Below are 25,924 nucleotides of genomic sequence, written 5' to 3' on the forward strand. Positions count from 1 at the left end.
CATCCGACCCGACAGAAGCAATGGCCAGTGACAAGCAGACGACAACGTCCACGACCCCAACGGTCGGAACGGTTGGGCTTACGCTCCCTCTACCCTACCGCCTGTTCTTCCTGCTCATCGAGCCGATCGCTACCGCCGTTGGTGCCTACTACGCCTTCTTCGACCAGCGGACATACCTCGACCTCACCCATGCTGCCTCTGCGCCGTCGCCCATTCCCCTCGGGACCTCGATCGCCATGTCGCAGCTTGCCAACCTCTACTTTGCATTTGCGCTCAGTGAGGCGCTGATCCTACGGTCGACCTCTGACTTGCGCGTCTGGAAGACGATGCTCTTCTGCCTGCTTGTCGCAGACTTGGGCCATCTCTACACGGTCGGAGTGCTCGGTCCCCAGATCTACTGGAGGGTGTCCGAGTGGAATGCCATTGACTGGGGGAACATTGGCTTTGTTTATCTTGGTGCATCAATGCGGACTGCCTTCCTGGCTGGTGTTGGGTTTGGCGCGAAGACCAAGAAGTCGGGGAAAGCTGCTTGAAGGGCCGGGGATCTGGCTGATGACGGCCGATCCTCCCTGCAGAGGCGAGTTCTCGACCATGCCGCCCGTTGTAGGGTGATTGATGCCTCTGAGTTTGGTGGCAGTCTTCACTCACTCCCTGGCAAGTCGCGGGCACCCACGATTCCTGGAAATGTTCTTCCAGAGCCATCCGAGTCTCGCCCCGAATTGTCTCGGCCTCGGAAGCACCTGGCCTGCCAATGTCTACTCCCTTCGCCCTCCATGATGAGTCGAGTCGGGTGTATGCCATGTAGCGCCCTGCACCGTGTTGAAGCAGCAGGTCTGACGGAGCTGGTCGCAGTCTGCATCGGTGTTGACCGTTGGAGAATGTCGAAGAAAAAAGGCTCAACAACTTGGGTTGCATCTGCACACAGACACTTACATGCATCAACGAACATTGCCGGCTGTAGCTTCACTGCAGCACCGACTCTCTTCCAATCAAACCACTGGCGAAGGTTTTCAAAGCTATGCCACCCACGCCCGTGTCTCAACTTCAGCTCGCTTGGCATGCTCTTGATTTTCAAGACGTCGCCGAGGCATATATCTGACGTCGCTGTTCGTTCCAATCTCGCGGCTTGCCTGCCGTTCTTCCCCGCAATATGCAACTCGCACGATCCCATGCCACGATAGCAGCCTCTCTCTGATTTGTGGGAAATTCGGCGGACTAAACAAAACCCACAAGCTCTCCCCAGATCCGCAGCTTATTAGCCCCTCGCCCTCCCTGTGGCGGGGGATGGCGGGGTTGACGGGCGAGGGGAGCGTCGTCGAAGGTTCCTCCTCACGACGGAAACAGCAGCTGTGCAAATTTACCAGTTTTCGGCCTGCTGGATAAACTGATAGATGCCCCAGTTCTCCAACATGGAGGTGGGGGGGCGCCGCATGTTGCCCCATCCTACTAAGGCCTGGTTGAGGAGGGGGACGCTCCTTTAAAACAGGGCGCGCCCAAGTGAATGCTTAATGACGCAGTTCGCGTCCTATCTCATTCTTCCTGGAACTTGCCGCTCACTGCTCCGGGTGAATCTCACGTTGTGTCGGCCGAATTTGACCCTCACATCTCAACCTCGTGCCACTCTCCTGTCTGCGCCGCCATGTCTGTCCCTGAGAAGTTCACTGGATTCCAGGTCCACGGAGCGGAGACCTGGCTTGAGTTCCACAAGAACCAGTTCCAGCCTAAGCCGTTCGGTGACTACGATGTCGACATCAAGATCGAGTGCTGCGGTGTTTGCGCCAGCGATCTTCACACCATCAGCGGCGGTTGGGGCGAGCAGCACTACCCCCTGGCTGTTGGACACGGTAGGGTTTACACAGAGCTCTCAAAACAAGCCCCTTGGGATTCAGCTCAACGGATTCGTATGCTGACACTCGTCCTCAAGAGATCGTTGGGACAGCTATCCGGGTCGGGCCTAAGGTGACGCTGGTCAAGCCGGGCCAGCGTGTGGGCGTCGGCGCGCAGAGCTATTCGTGCCTGGACTGCCGCCAGTGCAAGAACGACAACGAGACATACTGCAGGAAACAGCTCGACACATACGGTGCCGTTTGGCCGGATACGGGCATCGTCTCACAGGGTGGCTACTCGTCACATGTGCGGACACACGAGCACTGGTGCGCACAACCCAACCCGCTCATCGCATCTAGGGCCCAATGGAGGAGCTGCTGACACTTTCGCGTGTAACTCTAGGGTCTTTCCCATCCCCGACGCCCTCCCCAGCACCGCCGCGGCACCGATGCTCTGCGCCGGGCTGACGGCCTACTCGCCCCTCGTGAGGAACGGCTGCGGGCCGGGCAAGAAGGTGGGCATCGTGGGCCTGGGCGGTATCGGGCACCTGGGGGTGCTGTTCGCCAAGGCTCTCGGGGCGGAGGTGTGGGTGATCAGCCGGTCGCACGCCAAGGAGGAGGACGCGCGCAAGCTGGGCGCCGACGGGTTCCTGGCCACGTCGGACAAGGGCTGGAACGAGCCGCACGTCATGACCTTCGACCTGATCGTCAACACGGCCAACAGCTTCGACGGCTTCGACCTCGACGCCTACCTCAGCCTGCTCGACGTGCACGCCAAGTGGGTCAGCGTCGGCCTGCCCGAGGGCGACGGCATCCAGGTGCGCAACCAGACCTTCCTCGCCAACGGCTGCTTCTTTGGCAGCTCCCATCTCGGAAGCCGCAGGGAGACCCTCGAGATGCTGCAGCTGGCCGCCGACAAGGGGATTCACACGTGGGTCGAGGAGGTACCGATCAACGAGAAGAACCTGGCGAATGTCATGACCAGGCTGCACAAGAACGACATCCGCTACCGGTTCTGCCTGACCAACTATGATGAGCAGTTCGGCGCATGAACGTTCCACCCTAGATAGGTAGTCATGGAGGTGCTGTTGTCGCCTATGATACCTATGTCTGTGTTGTACAGTACAACTATAATAGAGCAATATAAGCCATTCAAGGCAAACCTTGCTTTCGTGATACAAATCGGTCCCAGGGTATCATATCATTCAACTGCCTGCAAAGCGTAGGATAATTTTATCACCGCCGAATCCTCCCAAGGCCAAGCACACACCAATACGCCAGCTCCCGCTTCTCCCTACCAGTACTCGCATCCCTGGCAGCAACAGCAACCTCATCGCCCCCGGGGTCGCTCTCCCACTCCACTCTGACAAACATGGGTATTTCCAGCACATCCTCATCCTCCCTCAACACTTTACTACTAGTACTACTATTATCCCCAGCACTTTTAATATCATCATCAATCTTAAGCGACGCAGGAACGACCTCGACAACGATGCTGACCCAATTCCTTCCGCGCTCCCAGATCTTGCCCACCTCCAGCTGATTCTGGGCATTATTATGACCATTACCACTACCGCTACTATCCTCGGCGGTTGGCTGCTGCTGTTGCTGCTGCCCGCGCCGCGATGATCGCCGCCTCTCTCCCCGCTCTCCGACGTTGCTGCTGCCGCCGTTGTCCTTGAGCGCCTCGTCCCACACGTCCGTGTTGGCGTCGATCTCGAACTCGGGGCACAGCACCGTCACCTTGCTGGGGAAGCGGCCCGGCGTCGTGGCCGGTGCGCCGAGCGTGACCTTGATGGTTTCGAAGATGGGGTTGCGGAAGGTGAGGAGGTAATGCGTCGGCTTCAGCGGCTCGAGCAGCGCGCCTGGTACGTTACTCCCGGAGGAGGAGCCGGAGGAGAGGGATAGCGGGCGGATGGCGATGCTGGGGATGTAGCTGCCCGCGACGAGGCGGATGCGGAAGCGCGTGGTCTGGATCTTGGCCTCGGGCTTGCTGATGATGTGGCGGCACACGGGGCAGCGCTTGGAGCGCTTGGTGCGGAGCAAGTAGGGAATCGGGCGGAGTTCGGACACGAAGCGGCCGCGGCCGTGAAGGTGCGCTTCGCCGAGGTGGGGGATCTGGTCGAGGAGTTGCGTGGTCGACGCGGTGCCCTCGTGGCCGTCGGCCTGGAGCTTCTCGATGCCCGTCGACTCGTCCAGGTCGGCGACTTGCAGCCCTTCGTCGCTCTCGAGCGCTTCCCGCATGGCGCCTACCCGTGACTTGGCCTTCTTATCCTGCAAGCTGCCGCCAGTGTAGATGCTCATGATGCGGGAGAGCGAGGCCGGCGAGGAGAAGCCCAGGTCGCTCAGCGACGCCAGCCCGGTGTCGGCCGAGTTTGGGTCCGCGAGCTGCCGCTGGTAGAAGGACTTGAGGTTTGCAAACTGCGTTTCTAAGTCCAGCTTCTCTCCACTTTCGGGGCCGCCTCCTCCCTCGCTCCCTGCTATTGCTGTCGCTCCTGCTGCTATGGCGGCTTGGGACCGGTAGGACGGATCCTTACGCCGTTCCTTCCGCTCCTTGGCCGTCAGCCTGGTGGTTCCCCCATTGCGCAGCTTCGCCAACTGAGCATGTATGCTGTTCGGCTTATCAAACTTGATGCCGACCTCGGTCGAGCTCCAGTTGCAGTAGGAGCAGGTCAGGGCGTACGGTCCGGAGTGTGGTGCGGCCGTGTTGTCGGTGGCAGCCAGCAGGCCCGGGTCGGGCTTCGTCTCGATGGTCGTCACGGCAAGCGGGCCAATACATACGGGACATTGGAAGCAGCTGCGGGTGCATCTGAGTTTGGGCAGCCGTCTAGTCAGCGGGAGTCTTGGGTTAACCAATGCGACGCGAAGCAACCGACCTGTTTCCCTCGCTTTTGATCGTGCTGCTGGGCACCTCGAACAGGCAGTTTGGGCAGTAGTATGTGACGATCTCCTCCGAGACACAGCGCGGACATCGGATCTGGTGGCAGTCTTCGCAGTAGAGCAGGTACTCGAGCGGGTAGAGGCTGTAGTTGGACCGCGGGGCGCGAGGGTCGAAGGTGCGGTCGTCCTCGTCGCCTTCAGCGCCTGTCGGCGAATTGGGGCCCGACGGCCGCCCGAACATCGACGAGTCCGAACAGGGGCATTGAATGTATGTGTATGGAGTCAGGGCTGCCATCCTCCTTACACGGCTCTAGTGCCGAGAATTTGGAAAGTTGCAGAAGCTGCAAAGCTCAGGGAGCGAACGCGCTGACGCGCCTGCGATTCTGGGCCACTCAAGGAGCCCTAACCCTGGTGGCCCTTCCCCCATACCAAACGCCCTCTGACTTTTGAGTACCAAAGGTACAGTACCTAAGGTATCTAAGGTACAGTATACTCTCTTTCCTCGATGACCTGAAGATGTAGTTATAGGTATAGTCTGTACGGAAGTCTAAGTCATGCCAATATCCACCATACACTGAGTAGTTGTCTCTGTTCTGTGTCCAGGGCATCGCAGATCAATGTCTGGTGTAATAAGAGCATGTTTACCCTTACCCCAAACTCACTGCGGGACTCGACATCCGGGATGAGTATTAGTAGTACGCGCATTTCGAATGGGCAGTGAACGTTCGCTGATTCATGCAGTGAACTTTTGACGATCTGCTAGCCAAGAAAGGCTGGTTGAAACTTGAAAGTTCCTCAGCCGGGAGGCCGGGGTTAATAAACGACCCCGCAGGACATCAATGTCACCCAACCCAAGAAGCTTTCCGTGTTGGATCAAAAGAGAGGCGCCACCGAACCACAACCGTCCGAGGAAAATAAAAGCTATAAGTTCTGAAGCAACCCCATCCTCATTGAAGACATCAGGACCTCCGAACTTCCAGTACTACAAAAACCAGCTTTTCCGAATTTCCCCAGTCCCTTCCCCTAAGCACACACCATCTCAGAACCGATCTGTCACGATAGGTATCATGCCACCGCCAGCGAGTAGTAAAACCGCCCCGACCACCACCACCGCCGGACCAGCGGGGGGAGCAGGCTGGTCGCACACGCCCACGACAGGCGTGCTCCTCTGGCTCGCCGTCTCCCTGCCGCTCGTCGCGTGGGACACGGGCTACATGCTGCTGCGGCCGCACACGATGCCCGGTGGGTCGCTGCACTGGCCGCTGTGGGCGCCGTACAAGCTGTACGGCGAGGTCGACCACATGTACGGCTTCAAGCAGTGGCGCCTGCGCAACGGGTTCGCGGCCGGGCAGAGCGTCATGAACGCCGTCGAGTCGCTGCTGTATCTGGCCTATCTGTGGGTGTGGTATCGCCACGGCAGGGAGGGGTGGGTGGTGTCTGGTGGCCGGAGCAGTAGAAAGGCGGTTAGCGGGAAGGCTGGGGGTGTGGCGGTTGTGCTTGGGTTTAGCGCTGCGGTTATGACTGTCAGCAAGACGGTGCTGTATTGTGAGTTTTCTTTTTCTTTTTCTTTTCTGCCTTCCTCCGGGTTCCTGGATTGTTGCACGCTCGCTCTCTGTGGTTCAGGAAGACTAACTGAGTGAGTCTATAGGGCTTAATGAGTATTTCTCGGACTTCGACAATATCGGCCACAACAAGCTTTGGGACCTAGTCTTCCTTTGGATCATTCCGAAGTGAGTTCTCCGTTCTTATCCACAGGGGTTGGGCAGTCTTATGCTGATCTTGTTTTCAGTGGTGCATGGCTTGTTTTCCCTTCGATCCTTATGATCTATGACATGGGAGTTGAGATCGTCGAGGGTCTGAGTCGAGCCTCGCCGCAGACAGTAAAGATGGATTAGAGTAGACCAAAGCTATCAGACAGAAGGGTGAGGTCTGTACAAAGTAATGATTGGGACGTGGAAAGAGTGGAAAGAGTGGGAGGAAGTATTGTAGTGATTCTCAGCATTCAGACACGACTTCGTTGACTGATTTGTAAATGGTGATACGCGTCAGACGGTCGGAGTGCTTCAGCGCCATGCTGTAGGGTTAAACGCATAAGTACCATTACATCAACTATAAGCCGACGTTTATTAGGCGTTTATTCTATGGTTAGCTTTACGTGTTATACCAAGAGATGTCCAAAGCGCCCGCAACTGGTGTCACTCTGAGTTCTAAACGCATCACGAACTTTTTGAGATTGAATTCTCGATGGGGATAGAGGATATGAAGAGTATCGTGGCGTGCGTAAATGTCAAGCACTGCGCCGCTTTAACGGGCATGGAAGCTGTGATATACTATACTGTCCTCTATTGTCGTGGCAAGCCAACTGTTGAACCTCAACCCCGTGGCCAATCACCGGTATCGCTGCCGTCACAGAACTCCCTCCAGTCAAACTCGCACTCAAAGTCGGAGTCCCAGCCCAAGCCGAGGTCGCTGTCCACATCGAAGTTCCTGTCGAAGTCACCTTCGCTCTCAGCGCGGGGATTGTCGTCATTCTCGTTCCTAGTGTCTAAGGTCCGCGACAGACGTGGGTTTTGATCATGGTGTTTTCCCGTAATCGACCAATTTGATAGCTTGCAGGATTTGGAGCAGTAGGCCGCACCGACGATCTGCTTGTCGCAGGCAAGGCAGAACTGATATGGGTTCAGGTCCTCTACACGTAGGCACCTAAGGAATGCCTGGTGTACTCGGGGGTCCAAGCCGACTTTGCTCGTTGGCCTCCCGATTGTCTCGCTCTCCATACCGACAGCTGGGCCTTCACACAAAGGGTCCCGCCCCTGATCCGGGCCCGACTTATCCGAGATGGGATCTATGGTCGGGTCACGTCTAGGCTCCTCCATAGAGATGGGGCCTGAAAGGGGTGGTTGAGACCTAAAACGCAATGTCAGTGTGGGCAGCGTGTTTGCTTGCCGACGCACCATTGGGTGAAAAAAAACCCTTATCCGACCTACCACCAGCGGAATTCGAGATTCTCGGGAAGCGTGCTCCAAGGTGGAATCGGTCGGGAAAGGCTGATGGAAGAGTACATGTTGGGTGGCTGCCACACATGTTCGCGGAAGATCGACATGCCCAACTTCACTCCTGGACGCGCAGCCGCAGCCCAGTCACCCTCATGGATGAGATACCACCAGCGAGAGCCATTCTCGCTGGGAGTGAACAGCCAGATGTTCTTGTGCGCGACAAAAGGCAGCAGGTCGTGCCCCTTGAAACTGAACGCGAGAAACTCCAGAAAGTCCTGGCGGGGTGCGTAGTCAGTATTAGTACTTTATGGGAACCCTTCTTCAATTTGAGGAGGCACGAAGGTGTCAGTATGCGAGTACGAACTGAGAAACGGCGACAGATCTCCAGCGGCACTGGAAAGCGCCTTCCCATAGCATCTTGAAATCGAATAGGTTTCTGGTCCCACGGCTCGTCTATCGCGGCGTATATGTGGTATTTGACCTCCTCTTTGCTTTGGTGTAGTTGACGAGCAAGGCGGCGGTTGCCTCGTTCCCCGGACGCACCCAGGTCGTCAATGGTTTGCCTGTAGAAGATAGGAACGGCCGGTTAGAGGCCACTGCTACTAGTTGACAAAGTGGAAGCAGCGCAACCTGATGATGTCGCCTTGTATGAGCAAAAGAGCGGCCGTGAGGTTCTGAATTCGGCACTGGATGGGCGCGACTTTGGTTTTGCCAGAGATTGCCCAAGTAATCTGGCTGTAAAAGGTGGCAAACCGGGATTTTCGAGGCCCGTATTTCTCCGTCAGTGTTGCGAGTTCTCTAAGTGCGTCGCGGCATCGATCGATCGTGCTGTTGAGCCTGCCTAGCGTGGCATGGGATGCCGAGCACCAAGCAGACGATGGAGACAAGAGTTCCTCTAGCGACTCCCGCATGTGGGCAAGGTCGCCTTTCAAGCCCTCCAGAGCCTTTGCGTCATCAGATGAACCACAAACTGCGTCAACACACTTGACGATCACTCCGATAATGGCGATACAGTCGCCGACGCTCAGTGGCGAGGCCATCGTAGACTAACTGTCCAGTGAGATTCGGGTCGACGAAGAAGATATGGGGGGAAGGAATGGGTCGCAAGGTCTATGTTGTTGGCGATTTTGGGCAGCAAGGCAGCCGCAGCTCAGGTCGCACACGTATAGGTGATGGTGTGCGGTTGAGAATTATCATTGGTTGCCGCTTCAGTGGCCGTCTCTCAAATTCAAGTTGAGCTTGCACCATGAAGATATGACTATTGCTGCATAGTGAGGAGCACTGCGACGGCAAACAGTCAAAGTATGCGGGTACAAAGCCGCGGCTCTGCTCTCCTGCACGTCAGGGGCACGGCCATCTCAGCCTGGTACGTACACTCTGACATCAGTTCTTTTGCTGCTCCAGAGGGGTACGGAGTATGCCGTGTTCTATCTCTGTATACCAAGCATCAGGAGATGCAGCTGAGAGATACGTCACGCGTTTCCTGTCCCGCTGTGGACAAGGTAACGCGAGCACCGTTCGGCGGGAGTAAAGTACGTTGCATTGTCCTCTTAGCTGTAGGACGTGAAACAGCAACATTAGTGACTAACGACCTGCAAATAGCTGATCGACTTGACAAGCTGCCTCTCAAGCCCCTTTCTACAGGACGCCAGACTCCGTTCCTAATGCGATGAAGAGACTAGAGGGGGGGGATAAGCCAGCCATTACCCTTCGCTTCACGGCACCCTCGTCTTCAGCTGAACGCCGTGCCAGTCCTTCATGAGGTCCCCTAGCGCAGCGTTGACAAGCCGCTGCTGCCTGAGCATGGTCAAGCCGCGGAACCGCTCAGAGCTAATCTCAATGCCGTACATAGACCCACACCCGCCAGATATGTCCTGCACCACCAGCTGTGTAGGTTCGAACTCGGCGGCCAGCCTATCCCAGACCAGTGATTCGCCCTCGGACAGGAAGCTCGGCTTTTGTAGCGCGCCGCTAGAGGGGGAGGCCGCATCTTGTGGTTGCGCCGAGGCAGATGACGAGGCAGCCGAAGTAGAGAAGAGTCTGTCGCTGGAAGTCTGTCGGAGGCATTGCGAGAGCTGAGGCGAAGGATACACAGCTTTTACGCGGGGTTGAGATTGGCACGGGCGGACTGTTGAAAGTAGCCGTCTTGGAGCCGCCCGAAGCAGATCTTGTTCGGCGGGACGGACATTCGTTGGAATAAGGGCGGCTCTGGCACGCAAGCAAGCTCGGCAGATCATGATTGTGGACTGATACTGGTAACTGGAGCTGAAGATCAGCGAATTGCTTCAAAACTCTGGGCAATGCGAGCTCTCACCACAAGGCGACGACAACAATTCACCGATCAGTTCGAAAGACACGAAAGTTTTATTCTGCTGGAGAGCAACGGAAGCTCACGAACCAGAACACTCCGTAGTTACAAATCAGACGACTGTTGATTGGTTCAAGGGCGCCACTTCTGGGGTAACCCCACCTTTCCCTTCGGCCTCTTGGCATTCTCCTTCAAGTTTTCCATTTCTCCAAACCTCAGCTCCTCCGCACATCGACTCCAATGCGGTCGGTCTCCGATCTCCGCCTCGAAACTTAACCTAGAGCAAAGTTTGAGATTTCATCCGGCCGCAAACTACTGAAACCTGCGTGTCACGACCAGACCTGATTGTGACAGCTTTGGCTTGCTCAACTCGGTGCTATCAACCTACCCATGCCTACAGTGTGTAAAGGTGTCCTTGTGACAGGGAGTAACTACTCAATGATGGGATCTACACAGTAAAGTATTCGTATCCGCCAGCCCCTCCAGCACAACTGTGGAGCCATGGAGCCATGAATGCTCTGCCCGACAGCCCGAGTGACAGCAACAATCGGTCAAAGCCTAAAGGGACGCAAGATGGAATTATCCGGCCGGCGTCGGCACACTTGGCCCGCCTTGATAACAAACGGCCCCACTACGTACTATCTACCGCCACGCGGGCGAATCACACCCGAACCCACCGCGTTGGGGACTGCGATGGTCGAGAAGGATGCACACAAACGGTATGGAGGCATTGCACCAACAAGACAATGAGGAGCTATCCTCGGGCAGTTGAGAACTACTCGCATCAGTCCAACACCTCCGGGCGCCGAATCTCCAGCGGTGTCCTGGCTGCGTGTACGGAGTATGCATCGGCTGATATCAAACCATGATAACTGCATGGACGGATGACAGGGGCCCAGGGTTAAGCGGGGAGCGAGGAGGTCTGTCCGGGACGGAGCCGGCTTGCTGCAGGAACAATGCTTGGCGCCGGGAGAAACGTGAGTGGTTTGTCTGTCTCCTGGTCTCCTTCCAAGTCCGTTCAGGCTCCAAATGCATCGAGGTCGCGGAGGCCGGCGATTCACAGCGCGTGGAAGGCAGGGGTTGGCACGCCTCCCTCGCGAAGCTTGTGTTTTCACTTGCCTGAAGCGGCACTGGGACCCGACCGCGCGGATGCCGGCAGAGGCTCGCTAGCAGTCAGGCAGAAGTTGAAGCCACCGCTGTTCTCCGATTGATGATCATCGATCGCGACGTCGTCTTCTGTTCCGTTCGAGCCGCGAGGGCCCTGAATCGCTTCTGAAGGAGCAAAAACCCGGCCCCGCCATGGTCAGCCTGATTCGGATCGTCCAAAGTGCATCACCCGCTTTGCAAATCATGGTTCGTTGTACCGCGTTGTTTTCTCCGCCCGGATGCAGTTGCTGTTCCCAGACAATCCCCGCGGTTCACGGTGGTACAATTTAATAACAGCTTGGCGCGAGATCTCATGCCGTATCGGGGGTAGCATTCCACGCTTGCGACATGGCCGACCTGCCTTCTCGAGCAAGACCGCAGCGGGTGTCGCGGGACGAACCTCTGCCTCTTGCCCAATGAGGTCGGCCAATTGAGCGGGCGATAAGAATTTGGGTAAATTCGGCCGCAACCTCGCCTTGACGTTCCTGCGCGGGGAAGCGAGAGACAATGCATTACCCCTGAGGAAACACGACAAGCACGTCGCGGCATGCCGGGTGCATGCCTGGTTATATAAGTGCCACCATGCCACCAGCTCGGTCACCCATGCGGTCTTGTCCGAGGGAGGGATACAGGTCCGCAACCTCCAGTGTTGAGTGCTGTTCCTTCTCTCGCCAGCTGCGCGTCGGTCCCGGTCACTCGCTTCGACGCTTCCTCTCCTTGGACAGATCGCCTCCTGCATCATGGTGCGCTTGGACTTAGCCGCCGTGCTCCTGGCGGCCACGTCCGTCGCCCGGGCTGTCGCCCCCGACACGCCGCCCGTCGTCCCCGGGGCGTACGTTGTGGAGTATGCCGAGGATCAGGTGAGCTTGTTGACTCTGGCCCGGATACTCTTTGACGGCCGAGGCTAACCCCCTTCCAGGACTCAAACGCACTCGTTAATACTCTCGGAGGGAAAGCGTCGCTCCGTAAGGACCTGCGCTTCAAGTTGTTTAAGGGTGCCTCCATCCAGTTCAAGGACGTCAAGGATGCTGAGAGCATGGCGGCCAAGGTGGCCAGCATGCCAACGGTCAAGCGCGTCTTTCCTGTGCGACGGTACCCGGTGCCCCACCACGTCGTGCATTCCACGGGCGATGCCGTCCAGGAGCTCATTGCCAAGCGGGAGGAGGGCAATGACACCTTCTCGCCGCATCTGATGACACAGGTGAACAAGTTCAGGGACGCGGGGATCACGGGGAAGGGTATCAAGATTGGCATCATCGACACCGGTGTAAGTGGCGCCTGTTTGCAGACAAGCGAGCATGACAGAGGTGTTACTGACGCTGAGACAGACAGACTACCTTCACCCGGCTCTAGGCGGCTGCTTCGGACCCGGCTGCTTGGTCTCGTATGGTTCCGATCTCGTCGGTGATGATTTCAACGGCTCCAACACACCCAAGCCGGACCCGGATCCGCTCGACTGCCAGGGCCACGGCACGCATGTCGCCGGCATCATCGCGGCGCAGACCAACAACCCGTACGGCATCATTGGAGCCGCCTCGGACGTCACTGTGGGCTCGTATCGCGTCTTTGGCTGCGATGGCGACACCCCCAACGATGTCCTGATCGCTGCGTACAACATGGCCTACGAGGATGGCAGCGACATCATCACGGCCTCGATTGGCGGGCCGTCCGGCTGGGGCGAGGATCCTTGGGCCGTGGTCGTGTCGCGGATCGTGGAGATGGGCGTCCCCTGCGTGGTTTCGGCCGGTAATGACGGCGCCGCCGGCATCTTTTATGCGTCGACTGCTGCCAACGGTAAGAAGGTCACGGCAATTGCCTCGGTCGACAACAGCATGACCCCCTCGCTGCTCAGCAACGGCTCCTTCTCGGTCAACGGCAGCACCGAGTTCTTCGGCTTCACCCCTGGCGAGCCGGCAGACTGGGCAGATGTCAGCCTCCCTCTGTGGGCCGTCAACTTCAACACGACCGATCCGGCGAATGGATGCGACCCGTATCCGGACTCGACCCCGGATCTTTCCGGCTACATCGTCCTGGTCCGCCGCGGCAGCTGCACCTTCGTACAGAAGGTAACCAACGCGGCCGCGAAGGGTGCGAAGTACGTCATGTTCTACAACAACGCGGTCGGCACGGCCAGCGTCTCGGCAGCCGTGGAAGGCATAAAAGGCGTGGCCATGGTCACGGCCGAGCAAGGCGCATCGTGGATCGGCGCCCTGGAAGCTGGCGAGAAGGTAGTGGTCAACATGCCGGACCCGAAGACGGCCGGCAAGTTCCTCTCTTACGTGAACAATACGGCCACTGGGGGCTTCCTGAGCGACTACACCAGCTGGGGTCCCACCTGGGAGGTTGAAGTCAAGCCTCAATTCTCGACTCCGGGAGGCATGATCCTGTCCACGTACCCCCGTGCTCTGGGCTCGTATGGCGTGCTCTCCGGGACGTCGATGGCCTGCCCGATTGCGGCTGCCATCTACGCCCTGCTGATGAACGTCCGCGGCATCAAGGACCCCAAGGAACTTGAAAGCATTCTGTCGTCTACGGCACATCCAAACCTGTTCCGGCTGAACGGACAGTCTCTCCCGTTCCTCGCGCCGGTCCCGCAGCAGGGCGGCGGCTTGCTTCAGGCTTGGGATGCAGCGCATGCCACGACCCTCCTCAGTGTGTCGAGCCTATCGTTCAACGACACAGACCACTTCAACAAGGTGCAGAACTTCAGCATCTCTAACACGGGCAAGACTGAAGTCACCTACGAGCTGAGTAACATCGGTGCGGCTACTGCCTACACCTTCGCGGATGACAGCTCCATCACACCCGCCGCCTTCCCCAACGAACTGACGGCCGACTTTGCGACTCTCTCGTTCGCGCCCAACAAGGTCACAATCCCGGCGGGCCACCGCAAGATCATCACCGTGACGGCCACCGCACCAAAGGGCCTCGACACGAAGCGCCTGCCCGTCTACTCCGGCTACATCGCCATCAACGGCTCGGACGGCTCGGCCCTCTCGCTCCCTTACCTGGGCGTCGCAGGCAGCATGCACTCACACGTGGTGCTCGACGCCAGCAACACGCTGCTCGCCCGGGCCAGCGACGACGAGAACACGCCCGTCAAAGCCAACGAGGTCTTCGTCCTCCCGCCGCCGGGCTTCGGCAACGACACGTCCTACGCCAACCGGACCGAGCAGCCCAAGTTTGTCGTCACGCTCTCCCTAGGCTCCCCGCTCGTGCGCATCGACGTCATCCCTCTCAGCAACTGCACCGGTGCAAAGAAAGTCCTGGATACCAAGACGCTCGGTCAGCCCGAGGGTTCGCCCATCCAGTGGAATCCGCGCGGCACGTTCGAGTTCGTCTGGGACGGCGAGATGGACGACGGGAGCTACGCGCCCGCCGGGCAGTACAAGCTTGCAGCGAAGGCGCTGCGCATCTTTGGCAACGCCGAAAAGGCCGGCGAGTATGATGCCACCGAGACGGTGCCGTTTGCGATCGAGTACCTTGACTCGCCAGGTACGAAGAAGGTGAGGTGGGGGAGGTACATGCCGAGGGGGGCAGATGTGGATAAGCATAAGGATAAGGGGAAAGGGCATGGACATGGGCCGGGAGGAGCGGATTCATGTTGATCAACTCAGGTAAAACTACGAGATGCAGATGGTGGGGCAAACTTGGTTGTGGGCTCGGGAGAAGCCAGGGGGGGTAGGTGATGCGAGCTGAATGGGATCTGACATATAATATTTGTACACGAGATGGGGCGAAATAAAACGAAGGCATAATATGATACTATGTAGAAGTTGGATTCGGATCTGCGGGTGAAGATGGCTGCAAAATGAGAGTTAACTATCATGGGGTAATAGGCGTCGATATCCAAGGATTGTTATGTTCCGCCGCATCCTGTTCAGGAGATACGATCCAGACAGTTGGAACCCTTGGGAAGAACCGGACGGAATGATCCGTGGTTCAGTGAAATGAGGCTAATAAGTACCGCGCGGTCAACAAGGCCAGTGCAAGCCTGTCTCCATTGGCCTCTGCTAGTTACTATCTAGTGTAGTTAGTTACGCTATAGTTAGTTACGCTGAGAAGAAAAGGGGCGAGTCCGGCCACCGGTAAATCCCGGGCAGGGAGATTTCATTTGTTGGAGTTTGGAGAAGGGATCGACACTTTTCCGCTCAGCCGTTTGGGCAGGCGGCTTGTTTGGGCCCGAGACTGACATGACCTGAGTGCATTCATTGGCACAATCTTATGATGGTTGTGCATTTCTTGTTCATATTCATTGACATTCATCTCATCTCAGCTGTGCAGCGATACAGTTGTAGTGGACGGGAAGGAGGATCTTCTCCGATCGACAAGGGCAGCTTTTTGTTTCTGTTACATTCCGAGTATTCCATAGGTGGATGGCATTCACAGGAACAGGAAGCTGAGAGGATGGGGGATCCACTGACGGGGAACGGCACTCAGCTGCCGGCCGGATCCTACGGATCGAGGGTCTGGGGGATCAGAAGCTAGTGTAACGGATAGCCGGCCGGCATTCGTTCGGACAGTGTTCCGTTACACATACCGTAATATACTGTGAAATTTACCCTGGATCGGTAACGCTGTTACGGTACCCACCATCTATCAGGGTCCATTGCCGACCGCAGACGGCTGGAGGGGATCAAGGCTCACCTCACCGCTCACAAATTTCGATACCTGAATGTTATCCCTTCGAAAAAGGGCGGGTGCCCAGGAGACAGGTTCGACGGCGTTGTCAAGGGAGCTACTCAGCGAGTCATAGCCTAGTGTAACCACCTGCATGCAAAGAACACAACGCCCTGCATTAGTACTGTACGGTCCTGCGTTTTCCTGTAGGTGCTGTCCGAGCGCTCCTGCAGGCCGTTATTTTGTGGCTGCAAGGGGATGTAGACCCTGATAACGGTCGCAGCAAACTTCGCTCGTAATCGGATCTAGGGCGCTGCACAACAAACGTGTAATTGCAGCGACGGGCAACAGTTCGTGTTGGACCAGGCAGATTGGGACCTGGCTTGCGATATTGGAGCATCGTTCAGGGAGCCGTACCAACATGACAGCGATGTTCATTCCGTACATCCCATGGTTTCATCTGATGGTCAGACTCCACTGCGCGCACTGCGTTCTGGACCCAGAATGATCTCCACGAGATCTGCGCTGCACAAATACGACTAGGAAGCTACACTACACTAGTGTACACAGTAATGCAACCACATACCGGTAGTTAGTGAACACCACACGTGGAAGAAGCCCGGGAGGCCCATTTCTTCTCCCTCACAGCTTGTCCCTGATGACTCCATGATACGACTGTGGCTTGGAGGCTGAGTTTATCAGGTCGCCGCACCAGCAAACAGACTAACGAGATGGTGAGACAATCTGCCTTAACTGAAGCAGTGGAGTTCGGCGGCTCATCTCTACCATTGCCGGATTGAGCCATAGGGCTGGTGATCACGGCCGACTGTGGAGGTCTTGGCCGAGGCTATTGGGATCTGCAATCAACACCATGCCCCTGGGCTAAGAGAGAGCGGAGTCCTGGCATGCACTTGTTTGTGCCGTAACGTATGCGAGAGGCTTTGCCGTAACCATGCACACCGGCCCCGGCCAGCGGGGAAATGTTTGGCGGCCATCACCATCCAAGCTCTGGCCGACGGGGAGCCCGAGGACAGGGTCGTGGACTCGTGATGAGCAGAACAGCTCCATCACGAGACATGAGTATTAATAGGACGAGATCGCCCTCTCGATGGCCTTCCCTTTCCTCTCTCATCCTCAGCTGCAACTTCTCAGCGTGCCAATCGTTTCACCACTATACCCTATTACCTACCTAATATTTCAGACCTTAGTCACTCTTTTCAGACGAACCAACACTCGTTTTCTACCCAACCAAACACTAGCACAATGAAGTTCTTCAGCACCGCTCTGGCCGCCTTCGCGGTTGGCTCCGCCATTGCTGCCCCAGCCCAGGAAGCTCGCACCCTGCCCACTCCCTCCGCGGCCCCGTGCCCGTGCCAGGACGGCGGCAAGCTCCCCTCCGTCAGCCTGCCCAGCCTCCCCAGCGTGTCCACGCCCTGCACCACCATCACCAGCGCCGTGGCGACCGCCACCGCCACCAGTGTCCCGAGCCACGGTGGCGGCTCCGGGTCCGACTGCGACGGAGACTGCGGTCTCACTGTTGTCGTTGGCGCCGTCGTCGACGTCGTTGTCGAGGTGGAGGCCAAGGTCAAGGCCCAGCTCGACTTGATCGCCAAGATCATCGCCGAGGTCGACATCGACGTTGATGCCCTGCTCAAGGTCATTGTCGAGCTCAACGCCGACCTCAAGGTTCTCCTTGACGCCGAGGTCAAGCTCAACGGCCTCACTGTCGATGTCGATGCCATTGCCGCCGCCGATCTCGAGGTTGTCCTGAAGCTGGTTGCCCAGATCCAGGCTCTCGTCGCCGAGGTTGAGGTCTGCCTCAAGGCCATCCTCGCTCTCAAGGCTGGTATGTGACGAACCATTCCCAACTTAGAGATAACTTGTCAAAAAAAGAATGCACGCTTACCAAATTTCAAAACACAGAGATTCTCATTGCCGTCGGCGCCGAGCTCAAGGCCTGCTTCAACATCATCGCCCAGATCGGCAACGTCGTCGTCAAGGCCGTCCTGGCCATCATTGCCGACCTCAAGGTCGACGTCCACGTCGACCTTGCCGACATTGTCGTCAAGATCCACGCCTGCCTCTCCGTCATCACCAACACCTGCTCGCTTGTCGGCGGCCTGCTCGGCACCCTCCTGAAGCTCCTGGCTTAAAAGAGCGGAAGAGTGGATGATTGAAAAAAGGAGTGCTAGGAAGGACAAGTCATGATGTCTTGGATGCGCTGATGTCTGCTGGCGTCTCGCGGTGGTGGTCTCCAAAAAACGGGTTGTAAACTTCATTTGTAACTAGTTGAATAAATCGTTTAACTCCCGCGCTGTGTGTGTGTGTGATTGAAATGGTCGTTGTGCATATCTCCGAGTTGGTGTTTGAAACTCAGGCTTTGAGGAAAGAGGTGCCCATCCTTTCTGGTTTGCTGGAAAACGTCTCGCAACTCACGAGACAAGCGCTGCCCCTCACTGACTTCCTTGCGTTGGGTTCGCTGTCGCGTCTAAGAATTAAGGTTTCAAAAACTCTTATGCCAAGGCGAGTTCACCCAGTTATCAGCAGCGCAGCTTTGAAGCGCTATCTTCGAGTGGAACTGGCATGCTTTCCTCGCATGATCTGTCAGCTAACAGGGCCGAGCAATTGCTCCTACATCATCCGATATGGCGACCCGACACTCTCCGTCTCCTGACTTCCACTTCGGGGTTCAACGCCAATGGCACCTCGATCATTCAGGTTCATTCAGCTTCACGATACGATGTGGTGCCATGAATTGCTCTCCTGTCACCGACAAAATGCATAAAAGGCGTCGTGCTTGCTCCTTGCTTCATCCCGCCCATCGCCATCACAGCTGAACATCTTCAAATCCAAGAAACTTGACACTCACCGAGCATTTTCACCATTTGCTAATTGAACATCGGAAAAAGGACGGAACTCATTCGGCCCCTGGGTACGTTCCCCATCTCTATGTATCTCAATTACCCACTGAACCAACACATGCTAATTACACTAATTAGTACCATCCAGCAGCACAACCAAATCTTGTCTCCCAAACCCCGCAAAAAATGGAAGACGAAGAGTACTACCACATGATGCTCGAGGACATGGAGCGCCTCACCCGCGTCCACCACCACTACCCTTCGCTGCCCAACACCCGCGACCCATCCCCCGCCCGTCAGCCTCATCACCAGCAGCAACAACCACAACCACACAGCCCCTGGGTGTCCGGCCTCAGGTTAGCGCTGGATAACGCGCTCAATGCGGGGCTTGAGCGGCTGCGCTCTGCGCGGGCGGGGCAGGATGGGAGACGGGGCAGTACCGGCAGCACCGGCAGCACGTCCTGATTCCGGCCGTTTCGGTACATTGGTGCTGGTTTGGGCTTCATGGGACACGATGGAATGACTGTTTGGTTTTGTGTTGCGTTGTTTATTTGGTTGGTGTTGGTGTTTATGATTACGCTTTTATATGTCAGGAAAACTCTCCGCAGGCCGGCGATTGGGTGATGATACCCTATGCTTTAGCGTTTATTCAGGAACCAAGTTGAAAGAAAATGGGATGACGTGGAAAACTCGGAACCTTCGCACTATTTCCGTGCCATTCTTCTCGAAGGTAGGTCAATACTACCAACCTACTAATAGTAAAGAGGAGAGAATCAGCATCCAAGGTGAGTTACAGTATCTTTCCGTATCTTCTACCCCTGTCCTCAAGCTCTCCTAGTCCTCGGCCTGCCCTTCGGCATCTCATCCTCCATCTTCTTCTCCCCATCTCGTTCCTCCTCCTCTTCCTCCTTCAAAATCTCCTCCATCCGCCCCGCCGAACAACAATACAAAAACACCTCCGGCACGCCCCGATGATTCAGAAACGGATTCATCCACTGCGCGCTATACACAAGCGCCGTCTCCATCTCTATCTCCACATCCTCCGTATTCACCAACGGCACAGTATTACTACTAGTACTACTAGTAGTATCCCCCGCAAACAAATAATCCCTCACCCCCCTCACAAAATCAACCTTTGTCACCCCATCCTCGTTCTCTAAGAGGATGTTGGCTTCCACGTCCGGGAGACAGCACGGACACCCACCGACGTGGCCCCTGTCAAAGACCTTGATCTCGAAGTCTTTCACCGGCGGGGAGGTTAGGTGTTGAGGGATGGTTGCGTCCGCGGCGACGGTGGATATGAGTTGTGTGAACACGCCGTGCCAGTAGGACTGGAAGTCGGGGCGGGTGGTGGTGGTGGTGGTGACGGGGTTGTGCGGGCTGGAGGGGAAGGCGGTGCGTATTACGCTGCAGATGGCGTCGATTGTGGGATCCCATTGCTGGGTTGGTCTTTCGGTGTATGTGTATGTGGTGGGGGTATCGTTCTCGTTCTCATTCTCATTCTCATTGAAGTTGGAGTTGACTTCGGAGAGGGGATTGTTGTTGTTGTTGCCTAGGGTGACGCCTTGCAATTGGTGCGAAAGGTCAGTGGTTGTGTTGGTGGAAGGATTGGTCCCGGTGAAAGATGGAGAGGGCATTAAAATGGTGGTTCTTCGGCCGCTGGCACCGATTGAGTACCTCGTTCGATGAGAAGTGGATGGAGTGGTGAGAGTGCGAACAATGATCTTTGAGTTTGGGATGGGGAGGCCCGGCTCAGCGGTAATCGCACTCCACTCCCCTTTATAGCCATGCGCCAGAATACATCTCTCAGAACAAACGGGCAGCCTTTCATCCTGGCTGCCTTATGTGGTCTGCGGATTTCGCCTCGTTTGTGACGCCGGAGAGGCCAACCTGGAATTTTGACTCCGAGGTACGCCGGCCACACCCAATCGGAACGACGGATTCAGTGAGGACATACAGGTGTGGAATCCTACCGTGAGGACGGCGGAAGTTTGTCCAATAAGGTATTCATAGGAACACATGATGAGTCAACGGCTGATGAGTAGTCCTTAGTTTCCAGCGCCATGGCAGTGGAAACTTCATTGTTGCAAGGTTGTTGCTACCAGTAGTCGCCGATCGAATTGATAAAATCAATGACCCCGATTGCTCGTCGCAACTGGAGTGTGGTCAGTAGCCTTATATTTTACCACGAATGCCTACCACCTACCAGTAGAAGTAGTAATTAGGGCATCCTCAACTGCTGCGATGTCGCTCGTGCTGGAGAAGGCATCATGGCTGAGCGTAAGCTGTAGGACTCGTTGATACCAAAGAGAGGATAGATGATAATAAGACTGCGCAGGATTCATAGCTTGAAGATGTTTCGAGGCATCGGCTACATCGGCAGCCAAGTCACATGTAAACCCATGACGGCAGGGTTGCGCGTCTATGAGTAGGCGTAATCTCACTCGAAGGATCCTTTATTCAGCCTAGACATCGTCCATATGCTTCAAGTGTCCATTGTATAGTGAACTATGTCTTCTGCAAATAGGCAGCGTAGAAGATGGCGTATTATGACTATAAGTTCTGAAGCCTCCTAGTAGGTGAGGGGTATTTCAAAGCATGATTTGCTTCGCATTAGTATCTACATGCCTAGAACCATAGCTATATCGCTATATCCAGACCGACGGCCTCTCCCATCTCGCCCTTCGTTGTAATCGGATGTAGTGCGATTGTCCTCAGGCCCAGAGAGACAGATGATGACGTATTGTACAAGCAGGTGACCATCCAAGACCAGGTGATGATCCCCCAAACAGCCCGCAGCGTTTGACTTCTCGAGTCAGCGTTTCTATGAGTTCTCGACCTCGACTTCGGCTCCATACCGAGGCAAGTTTTCGGCATTAGGCCTGAAAGAGTAGACGTTGTGAACTTGTGATTGTCTCGCTTTGCTGGTAGTCGTTCCCAGACTGATTTCCCCATCAAGGCGTTCTGTTTCTGCATTGTCCTAGCACAACGCGGGGTTGACGGTCCCGCAAAACCACTCGATGCGCGGGAAGGTGCTCACAAAAGTGCCGCACCTAAGAGGAGCATGACTACGGTCACCGCCATGCTCCCGATCGGGAGACCGGTAGCATGCGTTAGCAACGAAGGAGCTGCATTGTGGGATGAAGTGGCCGCGGGGTTGGGGGACGTTGAGCTCGGGCCGCCTGTCGAGCTGGAATCGCCTACGAGGGCAGCGAGGGCGGCGTCCGTGTCGATACTCGCGCTCACAGAGCTTCCATTGGTGCAGGTCGAAGTGCTGGAGCCCGAGACGAAGTTGACGGCCGCGCACTGTACGCGTCATAGTTAGCAATGGGAAACTGCGCCTTCTCAAATTCAAGTGCGACCCACCTGGTACAGCATTCCGTCTGGCGCATTGCACGCGACCCCGACGAAGCCCTTCTTCCCAACCCATCCGCTCGGCGCGGTGACGGCCGGTTCGCAGAAGTTGCCGCGTCCACTCTGCTGTACGATCGGGAACAGCTGCGTCCAGTTCCCGGACGCCTTCGAGTCGAGAGTGCCGCGGAACAGATATTTGGCTTGCGGATGTGACAGGAAGACCTGAACCGGCTCTCCATCGACGTGGAAATCCGTTATTGTGTTCGAGGACAAGTCGGGCGTCCCTCCACCGCAAGGCGCGTTGTCCTCAGCGCCCTCGTTGAAGCTGTCGCCCTCGAGCGATGGTGGTTGCGTGAGCGTAAAGTGCGCGTTTGCTGCCGAGAGGAAGCACAGCGTGGTGACGAGAGAGCGAAGCGTCGCCATGGTGAGACAAAGAGCGTAAGATGTAACGGGTCCGTTGTAAGAATTAGGTACGGTAGTGTTGCTTTATCCAATGCGGATGTTCTGCGTCCTGTAGTTTTAAAAGCAGAAGTAGGAGCGAAATCGTTGGATGTCGAAACAAGGGGAACACGAGACTGATAAACTGCAGAAAGGATTCACAGGTACGGACAAGGTGCCAGGAAGGACCAGACGGAGCGCGCCATAGGCAGAGCGGTAGGGCGGGAGAACGCTTTGTTTCGGAGATAACGGTTGCTTCCCATGCACCCCGCAACAACCTTGATGGCGCCCCACCACATCCCGCGGCAAGCAACGCCAAGCTTTCCTCGCCAAGGCCAAAGGGCTTGAGACTTCAACGTTCCGATATCTCAGAATGATCACGCAAAAGGCAGTCGATTGTCATTCGGCCGACCGAGTATAATCTTCAAGTTATTAATACTACATATCCATTTCTCGGAATGTACTGTCCTAGAACACTCTATCAGAGTGGCCGATGTAGGTATGTATTGTACGAGCTGACAGAGTCATGGCGTCACTCCTGCGGCGAGGCCCTGGCGTTGTTAGCCACATAACCGCATCCGGTATCGTTCCCGCGAGCGAGGGGTTTTGAGCAAATTGTTTGCCCAGACCTCTGGCGCACTCCAACCACTCACAACCTGCTCTCGCATCTTCAACCAAGAGGCACGGTTGTCGCATTGCAGAGTTGGAGTTAACTCCTCCATTCCCGGAAACATGTGTGCCACACCTGTGGATTCGAGTAACGAGACTGTGAGAGCACTTTGTCAGAGCGGGGTGGTGAACGGACCGCTGCCGAAGTCCAGACCTGAGCTGCTGACTGGCATTTAACCTTCCCGGGGTGAAACTTATATCATCGGATCGTCTGCTTTATCCACTGCCGCGACCCGGAGCATACATGGAGGCCGGCTGCAAAGCGAATCGAAATTGCACGGCGAAGTTTGATCCGTCCCAAGTGGAATACTACGCTTATATCTCGTTTTGAGGTGTTTGTCTGCCTTTGATCTCCAATAATTTAGAGAACGGGGTAGCGTTGCGCCGCGCCGCAACTGCTCACGAAAGCTGACGCAGTGGTTTCTCGAACGCGGAGTACGAGGCAACGGCGACACAGGTGACGGGCAGTTCACTTCATATCGACTTCTGGACGTCGGGCGGTGCTGTGCGCAACCCTCTTGGAGTGTTTGTCCGAAAGGGAGCTGTAACACGGCAGGCGCGGTCAGCGCGCAGGTTGGCCAAGTCAGGTCTCCAAGAATCGCAGCGGGGACTGGAAGACTGCCTGGCAGTCACCAAATCCGCGAAGATGGAGGGCATGGACCATGGATCGAATATGTGGTCATCGGTCAATGCCGACTTGGCCCACCGTTACTGGTACACTATCGCTGGATTCGTGGGAGCGCTGGTAGTCATCCGTGCGGTCAACTTCTACAAGGTGCAAAGGCGGTCAGTGTCCTGGTTAAAGACGTCGGGTGACAAGAGAAGACGAAGTCGTTGCTAACCTTGTATCAGGCTACGAAGAAGAGATGCGAACTCGCTCGAGTTCCCCACGAAACCGAGCGATCCCTTTTTGGAGCTATGGGCCACCTTCACAGCCATCGTCCGTGAGGCCAGCCATCCTCAGGTCTACATATCCGTCAGAGGGTTCTCATGGCTGACGCCGCCACCGCTGGGGCGGATCATTGCCCTGCTGACTTACTGGATCATCATCATCTACATGATGACCTCGAACAACGTAATAATCGACGATCTCCTTCATTGGGAGCGCGTCGGCTATCGGAACGCCTGGGTCACGGTTACACAGGTGCCGCTCCTATACTTGCTTGCATCCAAGTGCAATATCGTGGGCTTCCTGGTTGGGACGAGTCACGAACGACTCAACTGGCTGCACCGATGGGTTGGACGTACCATGTTCGTGACGGCTTCAGTTCACGGATGGCACTTCTACGATGACTGGGTGCGCTCCGACTTCGTCGAGTATGAACTGCAGATGATGCCCATGGTCAAGTACGGGTTCGGTGCCTGGGCGATCCTTCTCTGGACCCTGGTGTCAGGCCTTGCCCCTTTCAGACGGATGGCCTACGAGCTTTTCGTTCTCCAGCATATCCTCAGCGCCATAATCTTTCTGTGGCTGATATACGTCCACGTCCCGGCCAGCGCACGGTACAACGTCTGGTTCGCCATCGCCGCCCTGTGCTTCGACCGCGCCTGTCGCATCGCCTTGCTTCTTTGGCAGAACATCAAGTTCTTCCCGGATAAGTCGAGGTGTAAAGGGGGTCAGCGTATCGGGCACCAGGCTCAGGTGAGGGCTGTGGGCGGCTCTATCACCGTGATGACGATCAAGGACGTACACTTTAAGTGGCGGCCTGGCCAGCATCTTTACCTGTGGGCGCCCCGGATCGGTCTGGCGGAGGCACACCCATACACGATCGCTTGCGCTCATCAACTGCCAGACACGTGCATCTGCAACAGCATCCAGCTTGTCGTCCGCAAGCACAACGGGTTCTCTCGGCGACTCCATGACTTTGCCGCGAAAGGTGGGAAAACAGAGCAACTGACCGTTTTCGTTTCGGGACCGTATGGCTTGCCGCCCCGGTTAGATATATACGAAACCATCGTCCTCATCTCGGCGTCAACTGGCGCCTCATTCACGCTTCCCATTCTGGAGGGCCTATTGCAGTCAGGAACGGCCAGATGTGTGAAGCGAGTGGACTTCCAGCTTGCAGCGAAGCAAGGGGAGGAGATCGACTTCTACGTCTCGCGGCTCCACGAGCTGATTGAGCGTGCGACAGAGGTCGGCATTGAGCTCCGCGTGCACATCGCCGTCACCCAGTGCCCAACGGACTTCACCAAGGATCTGGGCCGCACCGGTACCAGGATTGAGACGGTGAATGCTGTTTCTGCTTCATCATCGGGAAGCAATCTCGGAAAGCAGGCGGGCGAGAAGGCTACGGCGGGGTTACAAGGCGATGTGGAGCAAACCGCGCCTGTGAGTTCACGGAGGGAGAGCCATACGAGCACCGATTCCCATGTGTTCCACTCGTCCGTACGGCCAGATGTCGAGGCGTTCATCCGGGAGGCTGTCGAAGCAACCGGTGGGGAGACCAGTGTGGTTGTCTGCGGCGGGCCATCGTTGGCTTCCAGGGTGCGGAATTGTGTCGCTGCTCTGTCGGACGAGCGAGCGGTGCACAAGGGGACAGGGGCCCAGGGGATACATCTGTTTGTCGAGGAGTATAGCTTTTAGTCCTATCTATCGACCTGAGACTCCCATGTTCACCAGAGGATATCGAGGAGTACTGTCTTGTGTCCATGCGCCACGATATAAGTGACTTCGGCGCCGGCGTCAGGGGGTTCCGACTTCTGCGCCGCATCATCGTTACCCCGCCATCGCACCCATCTCACCCCTGTCTCTTCTCTGGACGTCTGATTGGTCGATATCAACAATTGTGGGACACTTTTCGAAGTTTTGGTTGGGTTGCTTCTGTG

At 56.5% G+C, this 25,924-nt stretch overlaps 12 protein-coding genes across 12 annotated transcripts; 7 read left to right on the forward strand and 5 right to left on the reverse strand.

Annotated features, from left to right (window-relative positions):
- Positions 1–20: 20 nt before the first annotated feature.
- B0T15DRAFT_497235 (uncharacterized protein) lies at positions 21–533 on the forward strand (the record flags this gene model as incomplete). Its single annotated transcript, XM_062867252.1, has 1 exon — positions 21–533. The coding sequence occupies one exon, from the start codon at positions 21–23 to the stop codon at positions 531–533; it is 513 nt and encodes a 170-aa protein (XP_062718553.1).
- A 1,106-nt stretch (positions 534–1,639) lies between these two features.
- On the forward strand, positions 1,640–2,878 carry B0T15DRAFT_497236 (chaperonin 10-like protein; the record flags this gene model as incomplete). Its single annotated transcript, XM_062867253.1, has 3 exons — positions 1,640–1,844; positions 1,925–2,153; positions 2,230–2,878. 3 exons carry the CDS (start codon positions 1,640–1,642, stop codon positions 2,876–2,878), a joined length of 1,083 nt encoding a protein of 360 aa, XP_062718554.1.
- Positions 2,879–2,986: 108 nt separating this feature from the next.
- On the reverse strand, positions 2,987–5,048 carry B0T15DRAFT_569861 (dynactin subunit 4). The gene is made up of 2 exons (XM_062870820.1): positions 4,703–5,048; positions 2,987–4,635 (listed from the first exon to the last, which is right to left on the reverse strand). Exons 1-2 carry the CDS (start codon positions 4,999–5,001, stop codon positions 3,063–3,065), a joined length of 1,872 nt encoding a protein of 623 aa, XP_062718555.1. The 5' UTR covers positions 5,002–5,048; the 3' UTR covers positions 2,987–3,062.
- A 394-nt stretch (positions 5,049–5,442) lies between these two features.
- On the forward strand, positions 5,443–6,882 carry B0T15DRAFT_543915 (uncharacterized protein). The gene is made up of 3 exons (XM_062870029.1): positions 5,443–6,251; positions 6,355–6,436; positions 6,496–6,882. The coding sequence occupies exons 1-3, from the start codon at positions 5,546–5,548 to the stop codon at positions 6,599–6,601; spliced, it is 894 nt and encodes a 297-aa protein (XP_062718556.1). The 5' UTR covers positions 5,443–5,545; the 3' UTR covers positions 6,602–6,882.
- A 39-nt stretch (positions 6,883–6,921) lies between these two features.
- B0T15DRAFT_314824 (uncharacterized protein) lies at positions 6,922–8,967 on the reverse strand. The gene is made up of 4 exons (XM_062863972.1): positions 8,333–8,967; positions 8,067–8,265; positions 7,694–7,977; positions 6,922–7,613 (listed from the first exon to the last, which is right to left on the reverse strand). The coding sequence occupies exons 1-4, from the start codon at positions 8,740–8,742 to the stop codon at positions 7,079–7,081; spliced, it is 1,428 nt and encodes a 475-aa protein (XP_062718557.1). The 5' UTR covers positions 8,743–8,967; the 3' UTR covers positions 6,922–7,078.
- Positions 8,968–9,417: 450 nt separating this feature from the next.
- B0T15DRAFT_403914 (bola protein) lies at positions 9,418–9,939 on the reverse strand (the record flags this gene model as incomplete). Its single annotated transcript, XM_062865232.1, has 1 exon — positions 9,418–9,939. The coding sequence occupies one exon, from the start codon at positions 9,937–9,939 to the stop codon at positions 9,418–9,420; it is 522 nt and encodes a 173-aa protein (XP_062718558.1).
- A 1,862-nt stretch (positions 9,940–11,801) lies between these two features.
- On the forward strand, positions 11,802–15,072 carry B0T15DRAFT_314817 (peptidase S8/S53 domain-containing protein). Its single transcript, XM_062863971.1, has 3 exons — positions 11,802–12,016; positions 12,076–12,423; positions 12,485–15,072. Exons 1-3 carry the CDS (start codon positions 11,897–11,899, stop codon positions 14,762–14,764), a joined length of 2,748 nt encoding a protein of 915 aa, XP_062718559.1. The 5' UTR covers positions 11,802–11,896; the 3' UTR covers positions 14,765–15,072.
- A 1,557-nt stretch (positions 15,073–16,629) lies between these two features.
- Positions 16,630–18,207, forward strand: B0T15DRAFT_314945 (uncharacterized protein). The gene is made up of 2 exons (XM_062863973.1): positions 16,630–17,622; positions 17,700–18,207. Exons 1-2 carry the CDS (start codon positions 17,040–17,042, stop codon positions 17,927–17,929), a joined length of 813 nt encoding a protein of 270 aa, XP_062718560.1. The 5' UTR covers positions 16,630–17,039; the 3' UTR covers positions 17,930–18,207.
- Positions 18,208–18,752: 545 nt separating this feature from the next.
- B0T15DRAFT_315031 (uncharacterized protein) lies at positions 18,753–19,281 on the forward strand. Its single transcript, XM_062863975.1, has one exon. The coding sequence runs from the start codon at positions 18,824–18,826 to the stop codon at positions 19,100–19,102; it is 279 nt and encodes a 92-aa protein (XP_062718561.1). The 5' UTR covers positions 18,753–18,823; the 3' UTR covers positions 19,103–19,281.
- Positions 19,282–20,376, reverse strand: B0T15DRAFT_315030 (uncharacterized protein). Its single transcript, XM_062863974.1, has one exon. The coding sequence runs from the start codon at positions 20,272–20,274 to the stop codon at positions 19,462–19,464; it is 813 nt and encodes a 270-aa protein (XP_062718562.1). The 5' UTR covers positions 20,275–20,376; the 3' UTR covers positions 19,282–19,461.
- Positions 20,377–21,673: 1,297 nt separating this feature from the next.
- Positions 21,674–22,414, reverse strand: B0T15DRAFT_403144 (uncharacterized protein; the record flags this gene model as incomplete). The annotated part of the gene is made up of 2 exons (XM_062865192.1): positions 21,674–21,943; positions 22,004–22,414. 2 exons carry the CDS (start codon positions 22,412–22,414, stop codon positions 21,674–21,676), a joined length of 681 nt encoding a protein of 226 aa, XP_062718563.1.
- A 1,021-nt stretch (positions 22,415–23,435) lies between these two features.
- On the forward strand, positions 23,436–25,737 carry B0T15DRAFT_315054 (uncharacterized protein). The gene is made up of 2 exons (XM_062863976.1): positions 23,436–23,884; positions 23,951–25,737. Exons 1-2 carry the CDS (start codon positions 23,745–23,747, stop codon positions 25,680–25,682), a joined length of 1,872 nt encoding a protein of 623 aa, XP_062718564.1. The 5' UTR covers positions 23,436–23,744; the 3' UTR covers positions 25,683–25,737.
- The last annotated feature ends 187 nt before the right edge of the window (positions 25,738–25,924 follow it).

Source organism: Chaetomium strumarium (genome assembly GCF_033439665.1).
Source record: "Chaetomium strumarium strain CBS 333.67 chromosome Unknown B0T15scaffold_7, whole genome shotgun sequence".
NCBI lineage: Eukaryota > Fungi > Ascomycota > Sordariomycetes > Sordariales > Chaetomiaceae > Chaetomium > Chaetomium strumarium.